Source organism: Pholis gunnellus (assembly GCF_910591455.1).
Source record: "Pholis gunnellus genome assembly, chromosome: 5".
Taxonomy (NCBI): Eukaryota; Metazoa; Chordata; class Actinopteri; order Perciformes; family Pholidae; genus Pholis; species Pholis gunnellus.
Window position 1 is genome coordinate 9687351 of NC_136531.1, and position 25306 is coordinate 9712656.

The window sequence follows — 25306 nt, forward strand, 5'->3', positions numbered from 1 at the left end:
CTAAATATCTTGTAAACAAGTTTAGTAGTGTTTGATGTCAATTCAAACCATTGCCTTTTTAGTTTAAAAGGTATGATTACATTTTGTTTCATATTTATTATTGTTATTATCTACCCAAGATGTTCCTCGTTGCCACTGTTTTGGTACATTTTATAAAGAGGTAAAAATGACACACCAAAGTATGGATTACATGTTTTATTACCTTGTCATCTCCAGTGCCTTCATCATTTCAAATGTTAATTGTAAAAAGAAATGTTATATTTTTGTACTGAAATAGAATTAGCACTAAAGTCCAATAAAAAAAGGTTTAAAAGGTGTTAGTGAGGTAGAAACATTCAGGCCTCAAATGACTTATATAATATAAATGCAACGCTTCTCTGGTTCACTGCAGGAGGCCAAAGTTACCGATTACTGAATGGTGACTTCAGATGTCATTCATAGTTTTGTCGACCTATCACCCGTTCTGTGGGCGGGGCTCTGGGCGTCACCACGCAGCCTATGGGTGTACCAGTGGGCGTAGAAGCTTCGAGGCTTCTGATTGGCGCGGTCACATCAAAAGCTGTGTTTGATAACATTGAGGATCCAAAACACTCGGAGGAGGAGACGAGGACGCCGGGTTTTAAAGGCAGTTATTAGCGAGGTCTTTTCAGAAAACCTAAACTAAAAGCGTGCTCGGGAGACTAAAGTATCAGAGGTACGATTTTTAGTCAACACACCACTGAAAGGTCAAAGGATTCTCTCGGTGATGTTGGACCGAGTGTGAACTTCTAGCTAATGCTAGGCAGCTAGCTAGCTAGTCAGCTAAATATAGCCAACGTTATGGTAGCTAGTTAGCTAACGTTAGTCAATGCCAACGCCCCCGAACGTTAAACGTTTGGCCAATAACTAGCTACATTTTATTTATGATAAAACGATTGAAGTATTCATACTGAAACACGGGAACGTCCTATTTGGGACTTTTTGTTTTTATTATCTGGATGTTGTTGTTTCGTTATCGCGAGCAGCTTTGTGGCGGAAGAGTTTCATAATTCCTGTAACGTTACTTTAAAATGTAACTTGATGTAACGCTACTGCTGCATTCATGCGAGTCTTGTTGGATAGAAAGGTTGTGCACTGATTGTTTAAATTATTATATTAATTATTATTTCCTGATAGTTTATTTACATGGTATGTAAACATCTGCAATGTTTGTAAATACATTAATTAAACTGGGCTTCTTTCATAACAATATGATTTAATTTATGATAAATTGATAAGTGATTATTTTCCATTTGAAGACATACACCTGTAAAAGAAATCTGGCCAGATTTGAAAGATGTGAGCTCAAGACCTATGGGTTTGTTTTTTTAAAGTGTTTGTATCATATTAACCTGTTCTTACCTTTTGTAGAGATAAGAGGAACTAAAGCATTTGTCTAATGATTTCTAGTTTGAAGAATAGCTGGTACTTTGGGGCCCTCCTGAACAAACAGCTTGTTTATAACGTTTTATTTCCCCACTCATTGTCTTCGGACAGCACTTCTACCTCTGCATCCAGTGCTTCTCCAGTGTTTGTGCTATCGGGGTGATGTCAGCAGCCTTTCTCGGGCGCCTGGCAAGGTGCAGTGGTCCCCATGTGGGACGCAGTGGTCTTTTACGGATGGCCCTAGTCCCACTCTCATTCCAGCAGATCAGCCACCCCCAGTTCACCATCTTCCAGAGACAACTTTACAGCCCTTCGGGAAAACTGCACAGCAACACGCGCTTTGATGCGGACAGCAGCGGCCACCCCACTACTTGGGATTCGTTCGGCATCTGGGACGATCGTATTGATGAGCCCATTCTGCTGCCTTCCAGTATTCGCTACGGCAAGCCCATTCCCAAAGTCAGCCTATCCAGGGTAGGCTGTTCCTCACTCATCGCTCAGCGCAAGGAGAATGAAGACCGCTTCCAGGTCTCCCAAATGACCGACAGCATCCTTTACTTTGCTGTGTTTGATGGGCACGGCGGGCCAGAAGCAGCAGACTTTTGTGAAAAATACATGGAGACATTCATCAAGTATGGAGTTCATTAAATATGCTGTCTATACCAGAGGAAACATATTTACTAATCAACAACTTCTTTTTTTGTAGCTGTTATTCGGATGTACTAACAATGTAGTATTTCGGTTGTTGTTTCAGGGACCTTGTGGCGGAGGAGCCCAACCTGGAAGTAGTTTTAACGAAGGCCTTCCTTGAAATAGACAAAGCTCTTGCAAGGCACTTGCACTTCTGTCCGAAGGGTAGGTTGATAGGCTTTCATGTTACATGCACATAGATATACTTAAACACGCCCATGTATTCATGTAATGACACTTGTTTTCTTCTCTCTTCAAAACCTAACTTACTTATCCTACTTAGGCTCTGAAGCCTTGGAGTTTACAACTGTCATGACCCAAGCACTTTGGTTAGAGGTCTGTCATTTAACCCAAAGTTACTCAATAACCCAGCTACAAGTAGAGCAAACACCAGCGCTTCACTGCACATTTACACGAACAGAAAGGCAACAAATTAAAGGAAAAACATGAGAGATTGTGTGGGAGCGGCCATCGTGGAGCCAGAGTCTGCGTGGCCGTGATATCGAGGTCTCGCTTGTTAGCACCTTCTAGCTGCTGCGATGGAACATTCCTACTCTATGAACAATTCCTAAGCCTTCAGCTCCTCGACTGTAACTTCAGTCCGAGAAGTTTTCTGTTGCAGACGTCAATTATGATGCAACACACTTTTTAAAAACCAAACTTATCAGAAAAAAATGAACACTTGAACTTACATCGGTGTGACAATAACTACTTAAATAGACAGAAACCATCTATGGGTGTGTATTCTGTTTTTTAATTATCTGAATCGTATCCCATTGTCTTCATAGCCACCAGATCTCAGCCCAGTTTAACACCAGTGGGCGGTTGTGAGTTGGCGCGTTAGACGCTGCACTTCACCATCAGAAACACCGCATGAGGGAATATCTTTTGAAAGAATGGCGTACACATCTTTCAGGAGAGGTCCTGGGATTTATATATTCTACACAAACAACCGCTGAAGCCTTTTCTGAAGTCTTGTTGTATCCGACACGTTACAGTCAGTCAATGATGTTTTTCCTTTAATTTGTCACCCGTCTGTTGATATTTTTGCCAATCTGCAAAGTATGTTTTTTGCACGGGCATTAAAAGTGATATACGTTTTTGTTATTTAGGCACCACTTAAAGAAATTAATGCACAACATTCCTCTCCATGAGTCACGTGGTCTAGATGTTTGCGCTTGTCTTATAGAAACGTTTTAAACTAGGTTGACTTTTCTCAAACAGAATTATGTCTGATTACGGTTTATCTGTTAATATAAAAGCTAGTGTACCTTTTTAATGTGGCCATACATCGGCCACGCTGTGTGAAATGTCCCAATATGCCTGTGTGTGTGTGTGTGTGCATGTTATCTACGGCAGCTGCTGACCCAGCTAAGAGCTGGAGGCCCTTGGCACCAATGTGGATGACGAGAGGCTAGATATTGAAGGAGAGTCCAGCGGGTCCTAAATCCTGGACTACTGGAAGGTTCCCTATCTTTCTCTCACTCCGCTCTCTCTCTCTCTCTTCCCTTTGTTCTCTCACCAAGTGCTTCAGTTTGAGAAGTTGTATGAGTTGTATGTTGTCCCTGACATATCTAGTCCATGAGATGCAGCATGTTTTAAAATGCCGATTAGGCTAAAATCATTTATTTCTCTGGAGAAGGAAAAGGTGTAATGCAGACTTTAGTCTACAAATGCCAGCGAATAAAACCACGTAATGACACTCGATGCTGTTTTATCAAACCTGTCATCCTTTTAAGAAACTAAAGTTTAGCGTTTGTGTGTAGTTAAATATTCTCCATACGCAAAGTTGACTAGAACCATGTTGCAGAGTTCAATGTTAAAGTGACATCTTACTGTTGGCCTGCTTTAATAAGAATGGTTAGAAATGACTATTATTATTACCAAGTGGTTGTATTTTACATCACTTTCCTCATGACAGATTAGTGGTTCACTTCTAGCTGTAGATACATGCATGCAGAAAACATAGAAGTAACACAAACCACCCTCTCAGGATGTAATGAGAAAGGTAGAAGTGTGAGTTGATTTCTTTTAGTTGTAGCCGTAAACCTAAGTGTGCTGTAAAGTTAGCTCTGGACCTCAGCTCAACCAGTTCAACCTGCATGTGTGACTTCCTCCTCCATTGTTTACTACTGTAATCTCTAGTTTGCTGTAAATCCACTCTTATGACTTCCACCCTTGTGTTACTGTTTTTATTGTGCGGATGCCAGATTGTGAGATACAGTTTGTGGTTGTTGCGATCAGTGACCTTTTTTTTTTTTTGTGTAAACTCTGCATTGCACCTGCCGGCTCTGATGTTTCCTTTTATGTCTCTGTAGTACCCGGCAACAATACAGGAAGCACCTCCACTGTGGCGCTGCTGAGGGACGGCATCGAGCTGGTGGTGGGCAGCGTGGGCGATAGCCGCGCCATGCTGTGCCGCAAGGGCAAGGCCCTTAAACTCACTGCCGACCACACTCCTGAGAGGAAGGATGAGAAAGAGAGGTACTAAGCGGTGGGGGGGGGGGGGGGGGGGGGGGGGGTAATGCCACGTTGGTCTGTTTAGCCAAAGAACGTCAGAGATGGTGGCATAAGATCAACAGTAAAGTATTACGGCTTTGTTATGTTCGTATTCTCTGTTAATCGTTTACCCTTATTAAGTTTCGGAGAATGATATGGTTACTTTTCTTGTAAAAAAAATAATTGCTTCTGTCAACTGAGGCCAATCTTTATGTGCCTGTCTCCCTCAAGGGTGAAGAGAAGTGGAGGTTTTATCACCTGGAACAGTCTGGGGCAGCCAAACGTCAACGGCAGGTTGGCGATGACGCGCAGCATCGGAGACTTTGACCTGAAGAGCACGGGGGTCATAGCCGAGCCTGAAACCAAGAGAATATCGGTAGGTGTTGTACATGAGTGTGTTTAGTCAAACTGTTTGATATTTCTTATTTGTCCACTGGGGGGTTTTAAGGTCATTTATACAGAAGAAGTTCTTCAGCTCGGTGTAATTATCATAATCTGCATCTCTTCACATGTGCACGTTCTTTATTGCTGCCCTCTTATCTGCCAACCTGAATAACCACTAATGTGTCTCAACGTGTAAATATGCCTGTAACAGTCTAGCTGCTCACCCCTAAGATTTTTCTTTTTTTTTTCATTTCCTTTACAAACGACCGCAATCATTCAGTAGTACTTGGGAGGACAGCAGTTCTTTTTCTAAATATTGTCTGGCCTTTCCTCAGTTGCACCATGCCCACGACGCGTTCCTGGCGCTGACCACAGACGGCATTAACTTCATCATGAACAGTCAGGAGATCTGCAACGTAATCAACCAGTGCCACGACCCCAAGGAGGCCGCTCAGAGAATAGCTGACCAGGTGAGACGTTCGTGCTTTGCTTTTAATAGCGCCCGTAGTGAAACCAGTGTTTATTATTTACCACCAGGTGTCGCACTTTGGCTCCACCAAAAACTCGGAGAAGCCGCTCGTCCCTAAAATGAGAATAGCTGATCCACATGTATGGTCCGCCCCCCTTAAATGCGCCTGAACTTGGTGACTTCAGGGCGAACCCACTTTAATCGTCAGGCGGCAAGCAAGACACGTGAACTTGGCTTGAGGAGTTGTAGTATTTCTATTCAGCAACAAAAAGCCTTGATTGTACACCTGCTGCACCGCTACGTTCACGGGCCGGCTGAAATGTGGTTTCCTTTTTCTCTTCTAGTCTCTTCAGTACGGCGCAGAGGACAACAGCACAATCATCGTGGTGCCCTTTGGTGCTTGGGGAAAGCACAAGAGCTCGGACACCAGTTTCTCCTTCAGCAGAAGCGTCGTGTCCAGCGGCCGCTGGGCGTAGTCATCCGCACGGGGGGGACGTAAACGTTGTGGTCTGTGACCGAATTAATTTGTGCAATACAATCGAGAAAAAACAGTGCCCTTGTGGAAACATTAAAAAAAAAGTGTGGTTTGCCCGATCAGTAATACCTAAATGTTACAACATGTTATTTAGAGCATCTTGATGTGTATTAGCCTCCATGTGGGAGCAGGCAGTGGATTCATGATGTGCACTAAATTATAAAATGATCCTCTTTTTATAAATTATTTTATCTACTAGCAAGCCAATGACCTTTTATAGGTGCTACAAGCTGTGATGTGTTTGAATGGAAGACAGGTTGGGCTGCTCCGAATAGTTTGAAGCTTTTAAAGCTTCATTCATGATGTCGACTTTATATGAGATTTAAATTCTGAATCAACAATCAAATGTTGCACAGCTTTATGTTGGTTTTAATGGAAGGTTTCCCGGGCAGAGGTAGATTAAGTTATTCATAACAAACAGGAACATTGTTGGTTGTAGTCCACAATCAACCTTCTCTTCCTCTCTAACACACACACACACACACACTGCGAACGCCGTGACGCTCAGTCCTTAGTCTGCACCTACGTGTATTCATAGTGAAGAAACTGACGAGTTGCATTCATTAAAGACAATATTTAAAGCCTAACTCGAGGAATCTGTGTTCAAATTGAGGATTTTATTCAATGATTTCTTTTTATGACGACATTTGAAGCTTCATTCAAACAAGCTATTCGGCGCAGCCCTACAGACAGGAGTTCATAATGACATCACTACCCTGCGCTACTGTTCATAATATTTTAAGACTGCTGTTCCTGATGGTCTGCCATTCAGATATATTTTTTTTTAATCTATTTAGCTTTGTTGCCCAAGTTTTACTTTCATGGTTAATTAACGTTGATACGTTGCATCTAGATTTGACGCCTGCAGTCTTGAGGGTGAGACTACATGCATAGACCAGAGAGGCAAAACACAATAATTGATCTGTGTTCATTTCTCAACTGATTGGATTTAATTGAACCCTTGTATGAGAATGCAAAAGCTACTTAAAGGTACAGTGTGTAGCATTTTAAGGGGATCTATTGGCAGAAATGAGTTATGATATTAATAAATATTTATATATATAATCACCTGAAACTAAGCATTGTTGTGAAACCAAATCAAACACTGGCTCCACATAGCGCCATTTGTGTTTTTGTTGTTTTCCACGTTTAGCAAACCAGACTGCTAGACGAGCCAAATCCTACACACTGCACCTTTTTAAATGTACATTTAAAAAAACGTCACGACTTCTGAAAGAACTAAGCATCATGACCACCATATGTCGGGTCAATGTTTTCATCACTGAGTCCAAGTATTCTCTTCTGTCATATCTCCTCTTCTAAAGACTTCCACATAAACAATGCACTTATTGTTTTCCAGGTACTTGTACTTACTGAGGCGCCAAAAGCAATGTTGATGTCTTGGTGGTTTGGGAGACATCAACCCTGAATGTTCTGTGATCTCGTGAATTCGTGTGAATGAAGTTGCTTCAATTGCGTTTTAAATGAACAGCGTCTGAGTGGCTGCTACAAGATGTTCATGTTTCTTGCTGTATGAGTGTTAATATCTGTACTGGTTTGAAACAGGTCTTATAGAAAGTGTTCAGAGTAAAGAAATGTACAGTGTATGTTTTGTAAATAATTCTATTTATGTACATCTGGAAAACTGATAGTACTCGTTATGTAACAACTCCTATCAGAAAATGTCACAAACACAGGACTTTACTTGGGTGTTTATATTGTGTAAAGCTACACCATTTTGATTGTAACTTGTTTACAATCAGTAACTCCTCATTTACACCATTAATGTGTCACTCAGAAAGATCAAAGCACATTTAATGCAACACTAAAGAATTGTTCAGCTCGGAGCCATGTTAGACTATGTGAATGTTTGCTTAAATGCGCTCCATGACTAAGAAATATCAATCAAACCCTGCTGGGTGTACAAGTCATTAAGCTGTATAAGTAGTGTTAGCGGACCTCGTACGCGTGGACACAGACTTAAACCATTAGATCGACCGTACTGTTTTTGTTCACTGTTGGTCTTTTGTTTTTGTGGTTTATGAAGCTAGAGAAATGCAACACTTCTTCTTTATCATCGTCGTTCTATCTGTCGGATGTTGTGTAGCGATCACTTTTCTTTCCTTAAACACCGTTTATAGACGTTTTGTAAATCCCGCTCATTCACATATTGAATGAAACCCTGAAATATAATAAGGACTTTTAATTAACACGTCCTCCTTACAAACCTCATCTTTAAGGTGATCTATCACAGTGCGCTCAGTTTTTGTTTCCTGTGTTTAGCGTCACTGCCTTCTAACTACAATCGTAACTCTGGACCCGTATCTGGGACCTAAATGTGACTCTTTGAACAACACTGTCAGTACTGTATTCCTGGTCTGAATGGCTTGTGTCTCTTCAATTAAAAACTTAACATAAAAAATGATCAACGCATTTTAATTCTTGTCTATTTTTATTCAGGAAATATTTCATGATTTGTCACTAAAATACTTTCACTGGCGTCCAGTCATTCACTTCAAACTCTTGCTGCTCGTCTACAGATCTCTCTGTGGCTCTGGACCCAAATACGTCTCTGATACTCTTGTGAACCGCCGGGAGCAGATTTCTTCTAATTTGCCACAAACGTCCACTTGGACTCAAGGATGACCTTTGGGAGTCAAACCTTTTTTTATTTTATTTTTTGCCATGAGTCAAAAACGTATATGCTAATTATGACAGTTTCACACAAATGTCGATAACAACATAAAATGATGAAGTGATATATTTTGGACAGACATGCATGTAAACTGATGTGCTGCTGACGGAGGTGGTAATTCTAGTTTTTAAATTGTTTTGAATTTATTTCAACTGTGCACCTATATCAGGGAGTATTTTGGCTTTCTAAAAAAAATTCTTTTCATTTTTACTTATTACTATTCTAGTTTTCTTAAAATGTTTGTATGTCTTGTGTTACATGCCTGAATTTTTGCACTTTTGACATTATAAAACTCTTATTTCTATATTTTCAAGGCAAGTCAACTTTATACAAATAAAGTTGACTTGCCTCGACTCCTGGACTGAAACTTCTGGTTCCACAGGATATGAGCTTGATAGCTGAAGGCTCTGGCTCAACGTCATGGAGCTAGAGACTCTAATAACCACAAGTACACCTGTGTTCAGGGAACGCAGTGTTCTACTGATTCTTGTGATGTTATGGAGGTGAAAGCTGGCTTTCCTTCAAGTTTTGATATGAGGGAGTTAAAGGAGATATACTGAGCAAAGCTGACTGCCAGAGCAGTGATCATGCCTGGTGTTATGGGTGGGCCCCAGTGGGGCCTGCCCCGCCCACAGAGCTGCCTTGCCTCACGACCAATAATTGTGTTTTTTTCTATCTTTCTATTGACGCATTAAAGCTTAACCAGAGGTGGCAAAATACGCCCCAGAAAATAGCTGCATCTTATTTCCTAGGCTGCATTTCCAGTGATCTTTACTGACTGTCAATGACTTCACTGTTTCAGATTCAGACATGCATAAGTATAGACAAGGAGGATGTGTTGATAATGTAAAATCAGCCTGATCAATACACTCAGGTGCCCATCCCATTATGTTTCATGAAATCAAATGCCGGGTAAGGGTCTGGCAATGCCGTCTAGAGTAACTGTATCATTCGATCATTTGTAGCGGAGGTGTTCAGGGCCGAGTACAATAACTTCAGGTTTGTCTTCGAGATTAACAGCAGGAAGTTGCAGGTCTTCCAGGTTTTTATGTCCTAAAGACATGCTTGGAGTTTAGAACCTTCTGGAACTCTGTGACTAACTTTGGTGGGTATGGAGGATTCTTATACATGTACAAAGTGGGATTGAACTTGATACATGCACCCCAATGTTGTCGAATGCAGCACCAACATCTAACAAAACAAGTACAAGAAGTCCTTTGATGCATTTGCAAAAGTTTCAGTCCCCCACTATCTTCGCTCCAGGTGAACAAAGAGTTAAACTGCTGTGCAGCTTGGCGAGACCTCGGCTGAGTGTGTGGCTGGATGGTGAGGCACCTGTCCCCGCTGTCATGAGCTGATGTTAGTGAGCCTACACACGGTCTCTCTGCTCTGTCAGTCTGCAGCAGCAGCAGCAGAGTTCCTGAAGGCTGCAGCACGATCTCCAAACCAGCAGACTTCTCACAGTCGCTCAGCCCGGTAAGTCACTGCAACTCCACTTTTCATTTCTTTGCAACAACATCAGGTCATTTCAGATGTTATTGTTTTAAAGTTTGATTCTGTAAGAATTGGTTGCTTGGTCTAATTGAGGATGGAGAAAGAGGGAATGGTTCCTAAAAAAATAGTGCGGTGTTAGTGTTAAGTAGAGTTGCAACAAATCAATTAGTTGATCGACACAAAAATAATCTTTTAGCCTCTCAAATAGAAATTTCCTGCATTTATATTTGTTTGATATTCTATTAAACTCTTTGGCTTTTGGATAGACAAAACAAGACATTTAACATTTTGATTTAACCAGCTGGATTTGTCATTTTTCACTATTTTGTGACATTTTACAGGTTAATCTAATTGGTTGATACAGAAAATAATATTTCATTTTTGAATAATAAATGAGTTGCTGCCCTAGCTTTAAGCCCTTTTATATTGGAGCCATGTCTTCTGAGTATTACATATTCTACATAATTGAATAACTCAATTCAATCATCACTGATGATACTTAAAATGAATAGGAAGAAGAACCAGTGTGTTTTTATTTATTATAGTTTTTCATTTATGCCTCTTTTTATTTTTGAAGCGATATGAGATCTAGTGTACGGGCTAACGTTTAAGGGTCTCAACGTCACTGCTTTAATCTGTGTGATTCATTTTGAGATGCATTTGTTTGAAATTGTTATTACCATAATACACACTGATTAATCTATGTCTTCCCCTTGAAGTTTTACCAAAGGAGACATGTGTATGAGTATGTGCACATTTTACACTCACTCAATATTTTAATACCCTTTGAAACGAATACAAACTAGTGTGGTGCATTGGTAATCATTTATGGAAGCTTACCTGGAATTGCCCCAAGAATTTATTTGAGCTTTGGTGTTACTGTAAGCCACCGAGATCCTAACACATCACTTCTTTTGGTCAATTTAACAGCAGCCATATACATGTGAGGTGTGCTGTGTGAAACCCTGAGATGCATTCCTTACTTGCACTGTGTCTATGTTGTTTTGCATCACACCAGTAGGTAACGCACTTGCTGCACAGGATGATGGAGAGAGGCTGTCACATCAACATTGCATTGACAGAAGATGTCGGCACCAACGGGATGGCGAAGGTGGTCACAGCCGTGGACCAGAAGAAGCTGCCGTGTGGCTCCACCGTGAGCTTCCACAACATCCAGTACAAAGTTCAGCAGACGAGTGGCTTCTTATGCAAAAGGAAAACCAGTCACAGGGAAATACTGTTCGACCTCAAGTCAGTTGTAAAAATTTTACACCTTCTTTATCTTGTTTTGTTTTGTGTCTTATCAGTTGCATCTGTCTCTTTGTGTACTCTTCTTTCTTCTTTCTTATCATTCACACACTCAAATTCTGCAACGGACCCAAAGACCCAAATGCTCACAGAGATCCGTAGGTTTTTGCACTGTGGCACATTGATCAGTTGTTGCTTTCTCTAATAATTTGCTGCAGATTAATGACAAGCATTTTCTTCGCAAACGAGACAAAACACATCATTGACTATCGCAGACGTTTTTAATTTAGGAGGCTGTGTTAATGTAAAACAGAAGTGGTTCTTCATTGCAATTCAGTGCGACTCATTGTGTCCTAATCCAAAGTACAACAATAGTGAATAGACTCTTACATTGGTTTCTTTCTGATGGTATTAAACTTTCTCATGGAAGAATGAACCATTTCACACAAGTTGTTAGGCCTTTTCCCGCCTCAGGGTTAATTAAATGATATTAAGCATGGTTTCTTGCATATAATCTCTCTGGTGCACTAAAGAGCAGTCTGCCAGGGAAACGAATTAAACACTGTCACGTGAGCCACCGCCTGGATTTTATTCAATCTTTTAATTCCATTTTATTTCGCTGACTCTTTCTCTTCTCTCTTTTGCGTAACTGTTCTCTCTGAAGTCATTTGCTTTTGAATTTTTTTAACTACATAGTATCATTTTTTGTTGTTTATGTGCAGCTTTCAAGATGTTTATGACATCTGTAACAACTGCACAATATTTTCATGGATATTATTTGATTTGGGATGAGGGAGGGAAATTTATTTAGAAAAAGTGCGAAGAGGAAAGTGACTTAAGTGTTTCATCACATGTCCAAGAATTACTTTCTTATTTTCACTCCTCACAATCCTTCATCATAAAACTCAAAGACTGAAGTGAACATGTTGGATTATGAATGCAAACCTTTTTAGTATGCCCTGATCTTTGCCTTTCAACCTATTCACCCGCGTTGAATTGTGTGATTGTCTTGCAGTGGGATTATGAGACCTGGCCTCAACGCTATTCTTGGACCTACTGGAAGTGGAAAGTCTTCGTGAGTATCACATTGATCTCCAAGAAAAAATACATTAAAATGAGTCACCTGCATTTGTTGTTGTAGATGTGTTTGTTAAGTATTGTTTTTGGGTTGTTTTTGTTGAAAGATTCTTGGATATTCTGGCTGCGAGAAAGGATCCTTCAGGTCTCTTGGGAGAAGTACTCATTGACAAAGCACCACAGCCTCCAAACTTCAAGTGTCTCTCTGGCTATGTGGTTCAGGTGCAGATCAATTCTTTTGATTACCAAAACCTCCATGACATTTTTTTTTTTTTTTGTGGCGACTTTGATATTCAGTCTGATTTTCACTCTCTGGTTTGGTCTCCACTAACTCCTGAGACAAACATCAGTCTCTTCGGCTGCTAAATGGTCCATTATGTTTGACAGCTCGTTGTTCATTTTCTCTGTGTGGTGTTTGACGCTGAGCAGGAAGTGTACAGTGTGTTTATTGGGGCTTTTTCACTAAAGTTGGCTGCCGTGAAACTAAACAGTAAAGGGCTGTAAAACCAAAACAATGAGCTGAAAGACAATAAAAAAGCCCCGTGAAGCTGAGGAAAACTACAGAGTTTGGTGATTGAGTCCTTGACTCAACAATGATTATAGCAGCTTTAATTACAGAGTTTGCTAGCTTCTAAACACTGTTAGATCATCAATTATCTGCATTACTCTGTGGAAATATAGACTACAAAACTAATGATCTTCCCGGTCTCTGACCTTTGACCTCAAGCTCTTGTCTCCTCTAACAGGAAGATGTGGTCATGGGCACCCTGACTGTGAGGGAGAATCTGTGTTTTTCTGCGGCACTGCGGCTGCCCAGCTCTGTGCATCAGAGTGAGAAGGAGGCTCGAGTCAATCACCTCATTAGAGAACTGGGTCTCGCCAAAGTGGCTGACTGCAAGGTAAATATTCACACAGTTACTCATCTTCTTTTTTAAGACATCAGGTGAGAGTTTTGACAGACTTATGCGGGTGCTTTGCTCAGGTGGGCACACAGATGACGCGGGGGATCTCGGGAGGAGAGAGGAAGAGGACAAGCATCGGCATGGAGCTGATTATCGATCCCTCAGTTCTCTTTCTGGATGAACCGACCACAGGACTGGACGCCAGCACCGCTAACTCTGTGCTGCTGTTGCTGAAAAGGTAATAAAGAAGCTTTTCTGACATTCTTCTGATTTTACTGCGGGTTATATTCAGAGAGTCCCCAGCTTTGTCTGTTCCCCATAACTACACCTTTTAAATATACATTTTCAAGGCTTATAGTGTTATTTAGAGCACATTTTTTGGCTTATGTTAGAGCAAAAGTTACCCTTAAAAAGAAAATATTATTTTAATCAAGCTTTTAATGCCACTGTTTTATTTAATTTGGCATAAATTATATTTAATCAAGTAAAGAGCAGCCTCTTTGGGCTTAAACATCTGTAATTGAAGCATGCCACTATATTCACTGTTTGGTTGTTCAATCTATGATATATTGTTTATTATTGAAAAAGGTACATCTGCACACCTACAATTTCAAACATATACCATATTATAAACATATGAGAAACATCGCCCCATATATCAGAATCTACGTCACCTACGTTAAAAAATATTCTTTAAAATTAGAAGAAGAAAAGAGAAGACATCTTGAAAACACCCTTCAAAAGAAAAGTTAGCTAGATCAAATCACATAAAGTGGGATCAAAAAGTTGTCATTATTAAACTTGTATGGCATGGAGTGAGTGTGCAGACGTTACAGATGTTCTTTATTTACTTTTTTTCTGAAAGCCTTGCACCCACTCATGTTGTGAATTATTCCCACAAGACTTAGATTATCGTTCTAAATAAAAGGTGTCACAGACCTTCAGTGTACGGAGCGTGTGTGTCACTTATTATTGACTTTTACGGTCTTAAATTATAATTAATATAATAATTAATTGATACAGTTAAAAAAATTATACTGTTCTTTAACATTAATTCAATATAATGAAACAAACAGTAAAAGAGAGGCAGGTGTGCAAGATTTTGTTGTTGTTGTGTTTTTGCAATTAGAAGGAATCTTTATAGTATTTACTATTAATATATTGTTTTACTATGTGTCTTTTCAGAATGGCCAGTCATGGAAGAACAATAATTATGTCCATCCACCAACCCCGATACTCCATCTACAGACTGTTTGACACTCTGACTCTGCTGGTTGGTGGTAAAATGGTTTACCATGGACCAGCGCCAAACGCTTTGGACTACTTCGCCAACATCGGTGAGTACGTGGAAACGATTATCACCACAAGATCTAACATCTTTGTACGGTTCCTGATGTTTTTAATGTCACCTGGAAATGAATGTAGATGGTTGTGCAGCTTTATTCTTATAAAGCAATAAATAAATCTAGATATTAGATAGTAATCATTGTGATCTGTGTTCCAGGCTACCTCTGTGAGCCCCACAACAACCCGGCTGACTTCTTTCTGGATGTTATTAATGGAGACTCCTCCGCCACAACCATGACCAAAGGCAATGCCTCTGAAGGTATTTCTATAGCACATTTCAACAAGTTGATTTAAAGTGCTTTACATAAAAGGCATTAAGGTTAGATATTAAGAAACACAAGGAATACAAATATAAATATATTAGACATCAAAAGAGCAAAAATAGAAGCTAGAAATAAGCTAAAATTGAATAAAACACACTAAACTGTTACAGTTCAAAGTAGAATATGACAAGAAAGTCAAGCAGTGTAGTTCAGACTGATGCCGGTCAAACAGGCAATGCCTATAATATTAATACAGCACATTTCATACACGTAAACCCAAAGTGCTTTATATTTAAGGGCTAAATAAAAGAATATAGATACAAGCATAAGATCATATCAGCATAATCAACATTAATATAGTAATACACTAGTATACATTAATAGAAACACACACATACACATTTAACCATTGGCCTGGAAGAATAGGTACGTTTTGAGACTGCTTTTGAATGTGGACACAGTCGTAATGGACCGAGAGTCATCAGGCAGCTTGTTCCAGAGAGCAGGACCACGGTAACTGAAGGCAGCCTCACCAGACCTGGATCTAACTCTGGGTCCAGCTAGACGACCCGAAGGTCAGGTCAGATCATAATCAGTGAGCAAGTTAGAAATCTAGTGAGGAGCCGAACCATTATGTGATTCTGTATTGTACCGGGAGCCAATGAAGCGGCATCACTATCGGAGTAATATGTTCAAAATGTTTGTGTATGTACAGACTCTGGCTGCTGCATTTTGAATAAGCTGGAGCCGCCCCATTGACTATAATATCCTGGAAATAGAGCGTTACACCAGTCTAACCTGCTTGAGATATACTGGATGTATGAACCAGTTTGAGAAATGAATGCTCCGAGTTTTGATATAATTTTTAAATGATAATAAAAACCTCTCTGTATTTATTTTTAAAAAATGTGCAAGTGGAAGAGCAACATGTTTCACTCACACATCATCAGACTCTTTTATAAGGTAAATATTCCTCCAGTTCACATTGAAGGTCCACGTTATGTTTCTTTTATTTTATTATTTTTTTCCTCCTGTGCATGGCCAGATTCGGACATTGATGAGCTCATCGGTTCCAGGCAGAGCATCCAGGAGAACCTGGTGGAGGAGTACAGGAACAGCAGCTACTCCAGCGACACAAGAGCCGAGCTGGAGAGTATCGTCCAGGAGAAGAAGTGTATCTCATATTCATCATCCCACACCATCACCTACAACAGCTCCTTCTTCCACCAGCTGCGTTGGGTTCTCACGAGAACCTTCCAGAACCTCCTGCTGAACCCTCAGACGTCTGTGGCCCAGGTATACGTCCCTATCACTCACCTAAAACACAACACTCATCGTCAATGGTAAGAATATCACAGTCATGAACTTGAAGCCATCTGTTGTTTTTATTGCGATGGACATATTTCATATGAGTAACAATATAAATAACAGAGCACATCTTTGATAAATTATTCTTTGCTTCTCACACTTGCTGAATCGTTGTAGATTAGTTCCATTACAAGTTTAATAAGTTATGCTCTAAAAGGCAAAAACTATGCACAACACTTCATTCATTTATATTTCTTGATCTGAGGTAAAGTCTCCTCAGCTTTTTGCCATCACGTCTCAAGTGAGTCAAATAACTAAGTCCTCATTTTCGGGACTTTAGTGCGACTAAGTCTCGAGCTCTGACGGATGAATATTTAATTAACGTCTCAGTTTTCTTTTAAGGTTAAAGGTTTAAAACATGATGTTGTGCCACTATCACTTTTACTTTGTTCAAACACTCCAAAAATAATGGATGTCAGTGCTGTTGTCATCTTGAACAGGATGCATAGACAGCACTTCAGAGAGGTCGAGACTTAAGGCTCTCATTAGTCACCCCATGGCGGCAAAATGCCGTCAGAAGTCTCCTCACTTTAAGAATTATTAACAGCTAATTGGCCCTAAATAAGTCAAAATAATCCTACAAGAGAGGCTCTCGGTGGCGTGGGCGCCGTAATCGGCTTTGGTGACTGTTGCGACCCCACTCTTGCCTCTTTGGTCCAGGATCTGAACTGATATCATATCTGGACAAAGCCCCTTGGCCCTGGTCCGGGACTCATCACATGATGCCTTCATGATCCACTGCCCCGCTTTCACATGAGGGGCTGAGGGGAATGAGGTGAAAAAGGCTCAACCTTATTAGCTTATCCCCTCACCCTGGGAACCACTTAGTCCCATCATAATCTGTAAATTGTGAAGATTAAAACTTGTGTCGCTTTCACTTTTCTCACTCTTTTCCATCATCCTCCCCCACCACCAGTCCTGGTTGGAGCTGTGTGGAGGAGCAGCAGGGTGTCTACTTGACCCCAGATCCCCAGAATCATTTCTGTCAAAGAGGATACTGCTTGAATCTTATTTTACTTCTTCAAACTTAGAACTGTGGGACTGAATTCCTTCACTGGTTGCAAAGATAGATATAAGAAGGAACTTTCCATCAATTCAACGATCTATACATCCAAGTATTTTGTCATTCAATTATGAATGTATATATAGACAGTATATGTGGGTGTTTCTGGAACCTCATCTACTTGCAATGTGCATGAAGGAGGGAAATTGTCAAAACTCCAGCAAAACTTAGTACTTTAACAACTTTACTATGACACCTTTATAAGAGTCATCATGCAACACTTATCAAAGAGCTTTAAAACAGGATGAGTATGAAAGAAGTAAAGAAACATTCATAATCATCTTGTTCTTTGCAAAGTGTTGTATGGTAATGAAGGCCACAAGCCAAAACCGTTGGTCAGACAATACATTTGTTCTTACAAGCATTGTTTGGGTTTTGACCCTGGTTGCTATCTTGTGTTTTTTCTGTGCAGCTGGGGGTCAACATTTTCCTCGCCCTCGTTGTTGGAGCCATTTTCTTCGGTGTCAAAGATGATCAGAGCGGCATGCAGAACAGGTGAGAAACCTGCTGGACTACTGCACATGTCCTCAGAAATCCTCTGTTTCCATCCATCCAAATATGTTTACTGTACAGAGGGCCAGGGGCTGCCAATGAGGACAGCGAAGTCATGTCCTCCGTATTTTTTCTGGTGATCGGTAATCTGAAAAACGAACGCTTTCAACACGTGATTCAATATATTTTAAGACTCAACACACTTACAATTGGCTTCTTTGAGGCATTAAAACATTTGTAGAGACATATTTTAGTTTTTTGAAAGGGGGGACTTGGAAACCATGACTTCAGTCATCCTATAATAATAAAAAATACATTATATAATAGCTAACAATAAAACCCACCATCATGCCCAAACATCATGTGTTAACCAGGACAGTTGAAACGTTCCCAAAAAGGTATCACAATCACTCACTGTGGAGCTTTTTATTTTATTGCCCCGCCTTTTGCCTTGCTGTCTGTCAAAGCACTTTGTTTTTAAAGGTACCATATTAATACATTTATTATCATTATTATCATTATTATTATTACTTATAATGTACAATCTACAGCTATTGCTTGCCATTATAATCTGTACATCTGTTATAATGTGCACACACATGCTATTTTGATTATTTGTGTTAATTAGGTGCCTATAGTATATATAGTATGCGCATAGGGATTATTGCAACATATTTCTTCTAATAATTGTTCAGGTTTTTAAGTCAGTCACTTGCTTTTAATAAGGAAGTGTGAAAAGTAGAGCAGTTCCTGCATGGCTAATCCTCTTACAATGTTTTATTGGGCACAACCTGGTACTCCAAAACTCAGTGAAGCACATTAGAAATCTCAATGGTCTCTTTTCTGTGTATGGTTCAGTGAAATACATATAAGGACTTAATGTCATTATATTCATGGTCAAAGCATAGGCAGTATAGTAGACACCAGTGTATGCGGCTTAAATGTCTCAAGTTATTCAGCCCTCCCTCCTTTTTCACTGGGTGCAGGGCCAAAGTGGAGTCAGTCCCCTTTTAAGTCCCTGCATGTACATGTGGACTTCATCACATTTAGCAGCATAATCTCGAGCCAACTCTCCCTTTAGAGTCAACTCTTGTCAGTGTAATAGGCAACGCTCTTTAATTTACATAGCATGTTTCATTAGAGTTAAACTCAATAGAAACTATTTTGATTTTGTGGTAAATACTTATTTAAGACTACAAGCAGAATTTTAAATTCAATTTTCTGGACCCCAGGAAGTTACTGCACCCGACTGAGAAATAGCACAGCCCATAACCTCTTGTGAAACCAAAATGTGTTGCTTTTATATCTACACTTTTAAGATATAGATAGGTATAGCAAGACTTGACATATTGATCAGTGAGCTTTAGATGTGCTGGTAGGCAGACTTTTGCTACCTTGGACAGAGCCAGGCTAGTAGTTTCCCCCCGTTTCCTGTCTTTATGCTAAGCTAAGCTAACAGGCTGCTGGCTGTAGGTTTAGATTTACCTTTCAGACATGAGAATGTCTTGAATTTTGAAGGATGATTTGATTGATCGGCCACCAATTTGTTCTAAATAGTTTGATCGATGGTCTCTGTAAAGGCCCATCAGATGACACATCGACACTAGACGATCTGGATGGTATATATATATATATATATATATATATATATATATATATATACTCGAGAATCCATTGAGGGAATTTGGCAGAAGGTGTGTGTGGAGATCAGTGGGGTGGAAACTGGCAGGAACAGACTCTGGGCAACTGCTGGACAGGAAAAGAATGGCAGGATCTGAAATTACACAAAAAAGGAATATTGGTGACTGGCAGACTCACACACTGGCTACTGTGTTATAAATGAGCTACAGCCCTCTTTTGTGTGTTTGGAGAACACCAGTCATTATTTCCAAAACCTCCATCCCTTTCTTTTGTTTCCTTTGTCATTAGATAATATACTGTATATTGTGTATTGTGTATATTGTGTGTGTGCTCTTTCTCTCTGTCTGGAACCAGTACCTATAGTATTTGTGGAATATGATATGAAAATGTTGCAATAATGCCTAAGAGAGTCTCAATGATCAAGTTTTGTTTTTCTGTTCTAACAGGATGGGCGTCCTCTTCTTCATCACAGTCAACCAGTGTTTCAGCACTGTGTCTGCAGCTGAGCTCTTCATCATTGAGAGGAAACTGTTTGTGTATGTAATAGAGGACTTTAGATTACGTATTAGATATTTATTTAGATACTTTGAGATATTTGGCATTCTCTCTTCCAAATAATCATGCCACACAACTATCCATTCATGAAATTAAATTACATACTTTCCCCAAGAATATGTTTGAACATTAATGGTTTCGAAGGGTGCCATTTTACAATGTTACAGGATGTGCAACAGACGTAATCCTGGCCAGTCATAAACCACAGAACAGCCCATCTGCAAATGTAAATAAACAGAACGTATTCCAACGGTGTCATCCACGGCCGGGGTATCGGACAGGTTAATCGGCTATCAGCTTTATCCTGCTCCAAACTATAGTTATAATCTCAGCCTTTCAAAATCCAATATTTGGTCGACCTCCAGTATGTATTCTGTCAGGAAGTCATGCAGGACACTGACATCAATAAGACATCTAGGTGGATAACTCAAAATATTTTGGAATAAGTGGGTAGAGATGGAATTTGTGCTTTTGTTTTCCTGTGACAGGCACGAGTACATCAGTGGCTACTACAGAGTGTCTGTCTACTTCCTCTCTAAGATCCTGTCTGAAATCACTCTGCACACCATCACCTCTGTTATCTTCAGCTGTATTGTCTACTTCATGATTGGTAAGATTGACAGATGTATGAACTAATTAATGTGTGGAAACGTAGCACTAGATCGAATACTGAATTCAAATGCAGACGGCTCTGTATTTCAGTCTAGAAACTAGAAAAGTGCTCTCAGTAGAGTGCAGATCTCCGCCAGGTGCCTCTCCTTCTTGACTCCCAAACAAAGAAGAGTTGAATTTTACTCAGTGTGTGTGTGTGTGTGTGTGTTTCCGTCCGTCCGTCCACTCAGGGCTCAAATCCACAGCTGCACCCTTTTTGATCTTCACGCTGACCGTGACTCTGGTGGGTTACACGGCCACAGCCATGACCATGGCCATCTCAGCTGACCAGAACATCGTGGCTCTCGCCAACATCTACATGACCATCACCTTTGTCTTCATGATGGTGAGAGGCACAGCCACACAGAGAAAACACTCATATGCACACAAATGGGTTTGAAGCACAATTACAGTTTTTAGCTTTTCCTTTTGTGATGTCAAAAGAGCTTCCGTTTGTGTTGTGTTTGTAGATTTTCTCAGGTCTCCTGGTGAACTTGCCCAGCATGAATGACTGGCTGGCTTGGTTGCGGTACTTTAGCATTCCTCGCTACGGCTTTGCAGTAAGTCACAATTAAAGGGAGGTTTTGACAGGAAGACCTGCAATAAAACTAATAGTAAGAACTAAATGTTTATAGTTCATATATATATAGCTTTGACGTTTCACATCTTCACCAGGTATACTTATACATAATATACACAAACATTTTTGATAATGATAATAAAATGAACTCTTCATCTTGTGATAGTATTTGACAAACTAATGGTAACTCAAAGTCCACTTGCTGGACTTTTACAGAGCTTTCAGTCTGTGTCACTATTTCCTTCTTTGCTGATAAAGTGAGATGTTTGTAAATGATCTCATTCTGTTCTCCCATGTCTTGTTAGTTATTGTTCAACACAAATGCAGATACTGATGCACCTGCATTGAGCTGCTATCAGTCTATATATTGGTCCTAATTCTCAGGCTTTGAATATTACATTCACTTCTTTCCCCCTGTTCACATGCAAAGTCTACCTGATAATGACAACGTAATATTGTAATACTGATACAAATGTTAGACTGTGCATACGCTACACTATAGCCTAGTAATATTTATAGCAACATGTCATTTGCCAAGTAGGTTTTGACATATAAGCGTGTGGATGATAATTAATAATTTGATAGCCGCATTTTTCCATTGATCAACACAGATCCGCATGCAGTCTCGGTCTAGAGTCTAATCTGCTATATTGACGATGATCTGCTCAGCATTTTATTGATTACGTCGTCTATGTTTAGGCCTTGCAGATCACTGAATTTGTGGGTTTGAGGTTTTGTGACGAGGCCGTGATCCGAAACACCAACATGTCCCCTGCAGGGACAAACAGCAGTGTGAGCACAGTCGGCCTGACGTGAGTAGACCTGCGTGCTTTGTATATGCTCTGGTTATATCTTACTGGTTTATACCACCTGTGACAAATTAGGACTTTTCCAATCAGCTAGTCCACCATGTTTCATGTATAAAAGTGGACATTTTTTTACAGTCATAAGCATCATTCCAGTTGAATAACATTTATTAAATCTGCTTAAATATTGATATTTAATGTGTAAGTGACCAGTTGGGATTGTTATTTCAGATGTACAGGAGAGCAGTATCTGGACTACCTGGGAATAGAGTACACCACCTGGGGACTGTGGGAGAATCATGTGGCTCTGACCATTATGATGTTCATATTCCTCATCATCACCTATCTGAAACTCCGCTACATCAAGAAATTCACTTAAATGTGTGATTATGCATCTTTTATATTTGTCTTCAATGAACCAGGCCAATAGCTGTTCACCAAGAACTTCACTTTTAAAAGAACAGTACACCATTATATCATATCCAGATATGGGAGTATTGATCTTCTCATCTAACTCAAAGTGAATCAGCAAATTTTCCCCCAAAATGTCAAACTGTTTCTTTGAGTGTGTCTATGGTTTGCATTTGTATAGTGTGATATTCAGTACAGCTAAAATACAAACCTGAACGCAAACTTTAGTTTTGTCATCTTTGGTGTAAACCATGTGTCTCTAAATTGTTAACATTTTAGGAGCTAATTGACAATGTATTTTAATTTATCACATCGTTTTACAAACCCAAAAGTTTTCCGATGCGTGACATGCATATGGAAAGGGCTTTCTGTCAGAAAGCTTTTTGACAAACTAACTATTACTAAATAGACACTCCATTATTTTGATATCAGACTATGCTTTTTGTCTTCATTATACAGCTTTTGTACAGTTTTCCAATTACACTTGATATAAACTGATTGTGGAGATTACATCTCATAGATTGTACGTGTTAACCTTTTCTATTGTTCCAAAGAAAATGTCTATATATGCAGCCTACATTTAACATTTTAAGGTTTCATTTATTGTCATTGTGCAACACAGGGTTGCGTAATGGAATGTAGTTTGTAGTCCCATTTTGCTACATAAGAAAACACAAAAATGCAAAACTATATTATAGGTGGAAGGTGGAGGATGAGTTTAGGAGTCTCCTAGCCTGAGGAATGATGCCGCTCTGAAGTCTGGTGGTACGGCAGCTGATACTTCTTTATTGCGGCAGCAGGGTGGACAGGCCGGGCCTGGGTTTGGTATCGTCTTACAATATCCTTCCTTTAAGCTCTTGCAGGCACCTCATGTCAACAATAATGCTCGGTAGATGGATACCAATGATGAGCACAGAGCCCAGAGAAGCTCCGGTGTTCAATACAAGAGGGGAGGAGGTGTGACTCCCAATCGGATCTGCCTGGGGTCTGTTTCTAAGGAAGACCAACAACCAGTGATCATCGAGGTACTCGAGCCTAGAGTGCTAAATTTACCAATCGGTTTCATGAGGGAGATTGTCTTGAATGCTGAGCTGAAATCAGCAAACATCATTCTGATGTACGTGTCTCCGAGTGGAGAGCAGTGGAGACGGCATCCTCTGTGGCTCTGCTGGCTCTGTATGCAAACCGGTAAAAGGTCCAGGCTGGCTGGGATGATGGTGGGTCTGTTGAAGCAGGTGGGAACACTCTCCTGTGACAGTTATGTGTTGAAAATGTCAGTGATGACCTCATCTGGTTGGCACGTGTTCTTAGTACACAACCAGGGATGTTATCGGGCCCAGCAGTTTTACTCATATTGACTCTCATCTGGGTTTTTCCTCACATCCACTGTGGATACTGACAGTGGCCGGTTCTTTGTAGGCGGGCGCAGACTTGACCGCTGACTCTTTGTTGAGGAGATCAAAGAGAGCATAAAAGACCTCACACGTGATGGGGGTGCTACTGCTTTTGTAACCTGTGACATTCTGGATCGCCTGCCAAATATCTTTAGTGTTGTTGGTGTTGAGGTCTCTCTTGACGCCTCCGCTTTGCCTCTTTGATGACAATCAATCTTGTTCCCGGCGATGCTTTATGCTTCGTTGTCACCTGAACAAAAAGCAGCCTTGGATAGTGTCCTCACCTCTCCATTCAACCAGGCTTTCTGGCTGGGGACAGATTTAGTTGTCTTTGTGATCACCACATCATCAACACACTTTGCTGATATGTGATGTCACTGTGGATGTATATTCCTTAAGATTGATGTTGTTCTCCTGGGTGACGGCATCCCCGAACATGTGTCTGTACAGTCTGTAGCTTCATCTGTCAACAATTAAGGGTTTTTTTCTGATGGTTTGGCACGTTTATTCAGCTGGGAGTGTAGGTAGGCAGCAGAAGCAGGGAAATATGGTCCGATTGTCCAAAGTCGGAGCAGGGGAGTGCTTTGTAGCTGCCAGGAATATTTGCTGAAGTGGAAATGCTGATAGAATCTAGGTAAAAGAGATCTGAGCTTTGTTTGATTAAAATCACCAGCTATAATAAAAATGAACACCCATTTATATTACGATACAGCTTTTTGAGAACATGTATAAACATTTTCATGTAAAATTGTTCTTTTGGGTTTTTTTTCAGTGCAGTGTGTTTTAATGTTGACCTAGTTATTCTGTTGAATGTATGTGATTGTTTAATACTTGCCAATGCTTTATTTTACAGGTCAGTCATATCCTAACAGTTTCAAAGGAAGTTTTACAGAAAGAACTATATCATTTGGTAGTATAGTAACTGAAATAAGAACGTGTCTGCATTTCTTTCTTAATTAGTTCCAGATTATTAGGGAATTATCTGACTAATCGTTTAGTACAGTATTTGTACATAACCAGGTCACATTTTGTAACGGATTCCTCTGGTGTACATTTACAGTCATATTTTAATTGTTGCATTACTTCATTTTCGGTATCTAGGGGCATGAATTAGCATATGAAAGGAAGGACATGTGATCATAATATCAAAGAACATTTCCATTCAATAAACTGCAGATGTAGTCTGAAGAAAATCAAAGAACAATATTGATTTGGCACTACTATAATCTAATGTTATCATTTATGAGTACCTTATCCTTAATATATAAAGCATGTGGTATAAATAATGTTAAAACAATTTAAAAGGAAGATCATTTTTTATAGAAATGTGGTTTATGG

At 40.0% G+C, this 25306-nt stretch overlaps 2 protein-coding genes across 2 annotated transcripts; both read left to right on the forward strand.

Annotated features, from left to right (window-relative positions):
* Nucleotides 1–566: 566 nt before the first annotated feature.
* ppm1kb (protein phosphatase, Mg2+/Mn2+ dependent 1Kb) lies at nucleotides 567–8406 on the forward strand. The gene is made up of 7 exons (XM_079158915.1): nucleotides 567–694; nucleotides 1516–2036; nucleotides 2159–2259; nucleotides 4413–4578; nucleotides 4825–4969; nucleotides 5313–5447; nucleotides 5791–8406. The coding sequence occupies exons 2-7, from the start codon at nucleotides 1567–1569 to the stop codon at nucleotides 5920–5922; spliced, it is 1149 nt and encodes a 382-aa protein (XP_079015041.1). The 5' UTR covers nucleotides 567–694; nucleotides 1516–1566; the 3' UTR covers nucleotides 5923–8406.
* Nucleotides 8407–11212: 2806 nt separating this feature from the next.
* Nucleotides 11213–22542, forward strand: LOC306695687 (broad substrate specificity ATP-binding cassette transporter ABCG2-like; the record flags this gene model as incomplete). The annotated part of the gene is made up of 15 exons (XM_079158992.1): nucleotides 11213–11421; nucleotides 12434–12493; nucleotides 12603–12717; nucleotides 13242–13394; nucleotides 13478–13635; nucleotides 14583–14734; nucleotides 14902–15003; nucleotides 16053–16303; nucleotides 17851–17933; nucleotides 20018–20107; nucleotides 20615–20736; nucleotides 20969–21123; nucleotides 21248–21337; nucleotides 22057–22169; nucleotides 22395–22542. 15 exons carry the CDS (start codon nucleotides 11213–11215, stop codon nucleotides 22540–22542), a joined length of 2001 nt encoding a protein of 666 aa, XP_079015118.1.
* Nucleotides 22543–25306: the final 2764 nt, after the last annotated feature.

Excerpts from the sequence above, each read along its gene's own strand:
- ppm1kb (XM_079158915.1), top strand. The coding sequence starts at position 1,567 with ATGTCAGCAGCCTTTCTCGGGCGCCTGGCAAGGTGCAGTGGTCCCCAT. Across the intron at positions 2,037-2,158 it reads TACATGGAGACATTCATCAA|GGACCTTGTGGCGGAGGAGC; the intron begins GTATGGAGTTCA and ends TTGTTGTTTCAG. Across the intron at positions 4,970-5,312 it reads CTGAAACCAAGAGAATATCG|TTGCACCATGCCCACGACGC; the intron begins GTAGGTGTTGTA and ends GCCTTTCCTCAG.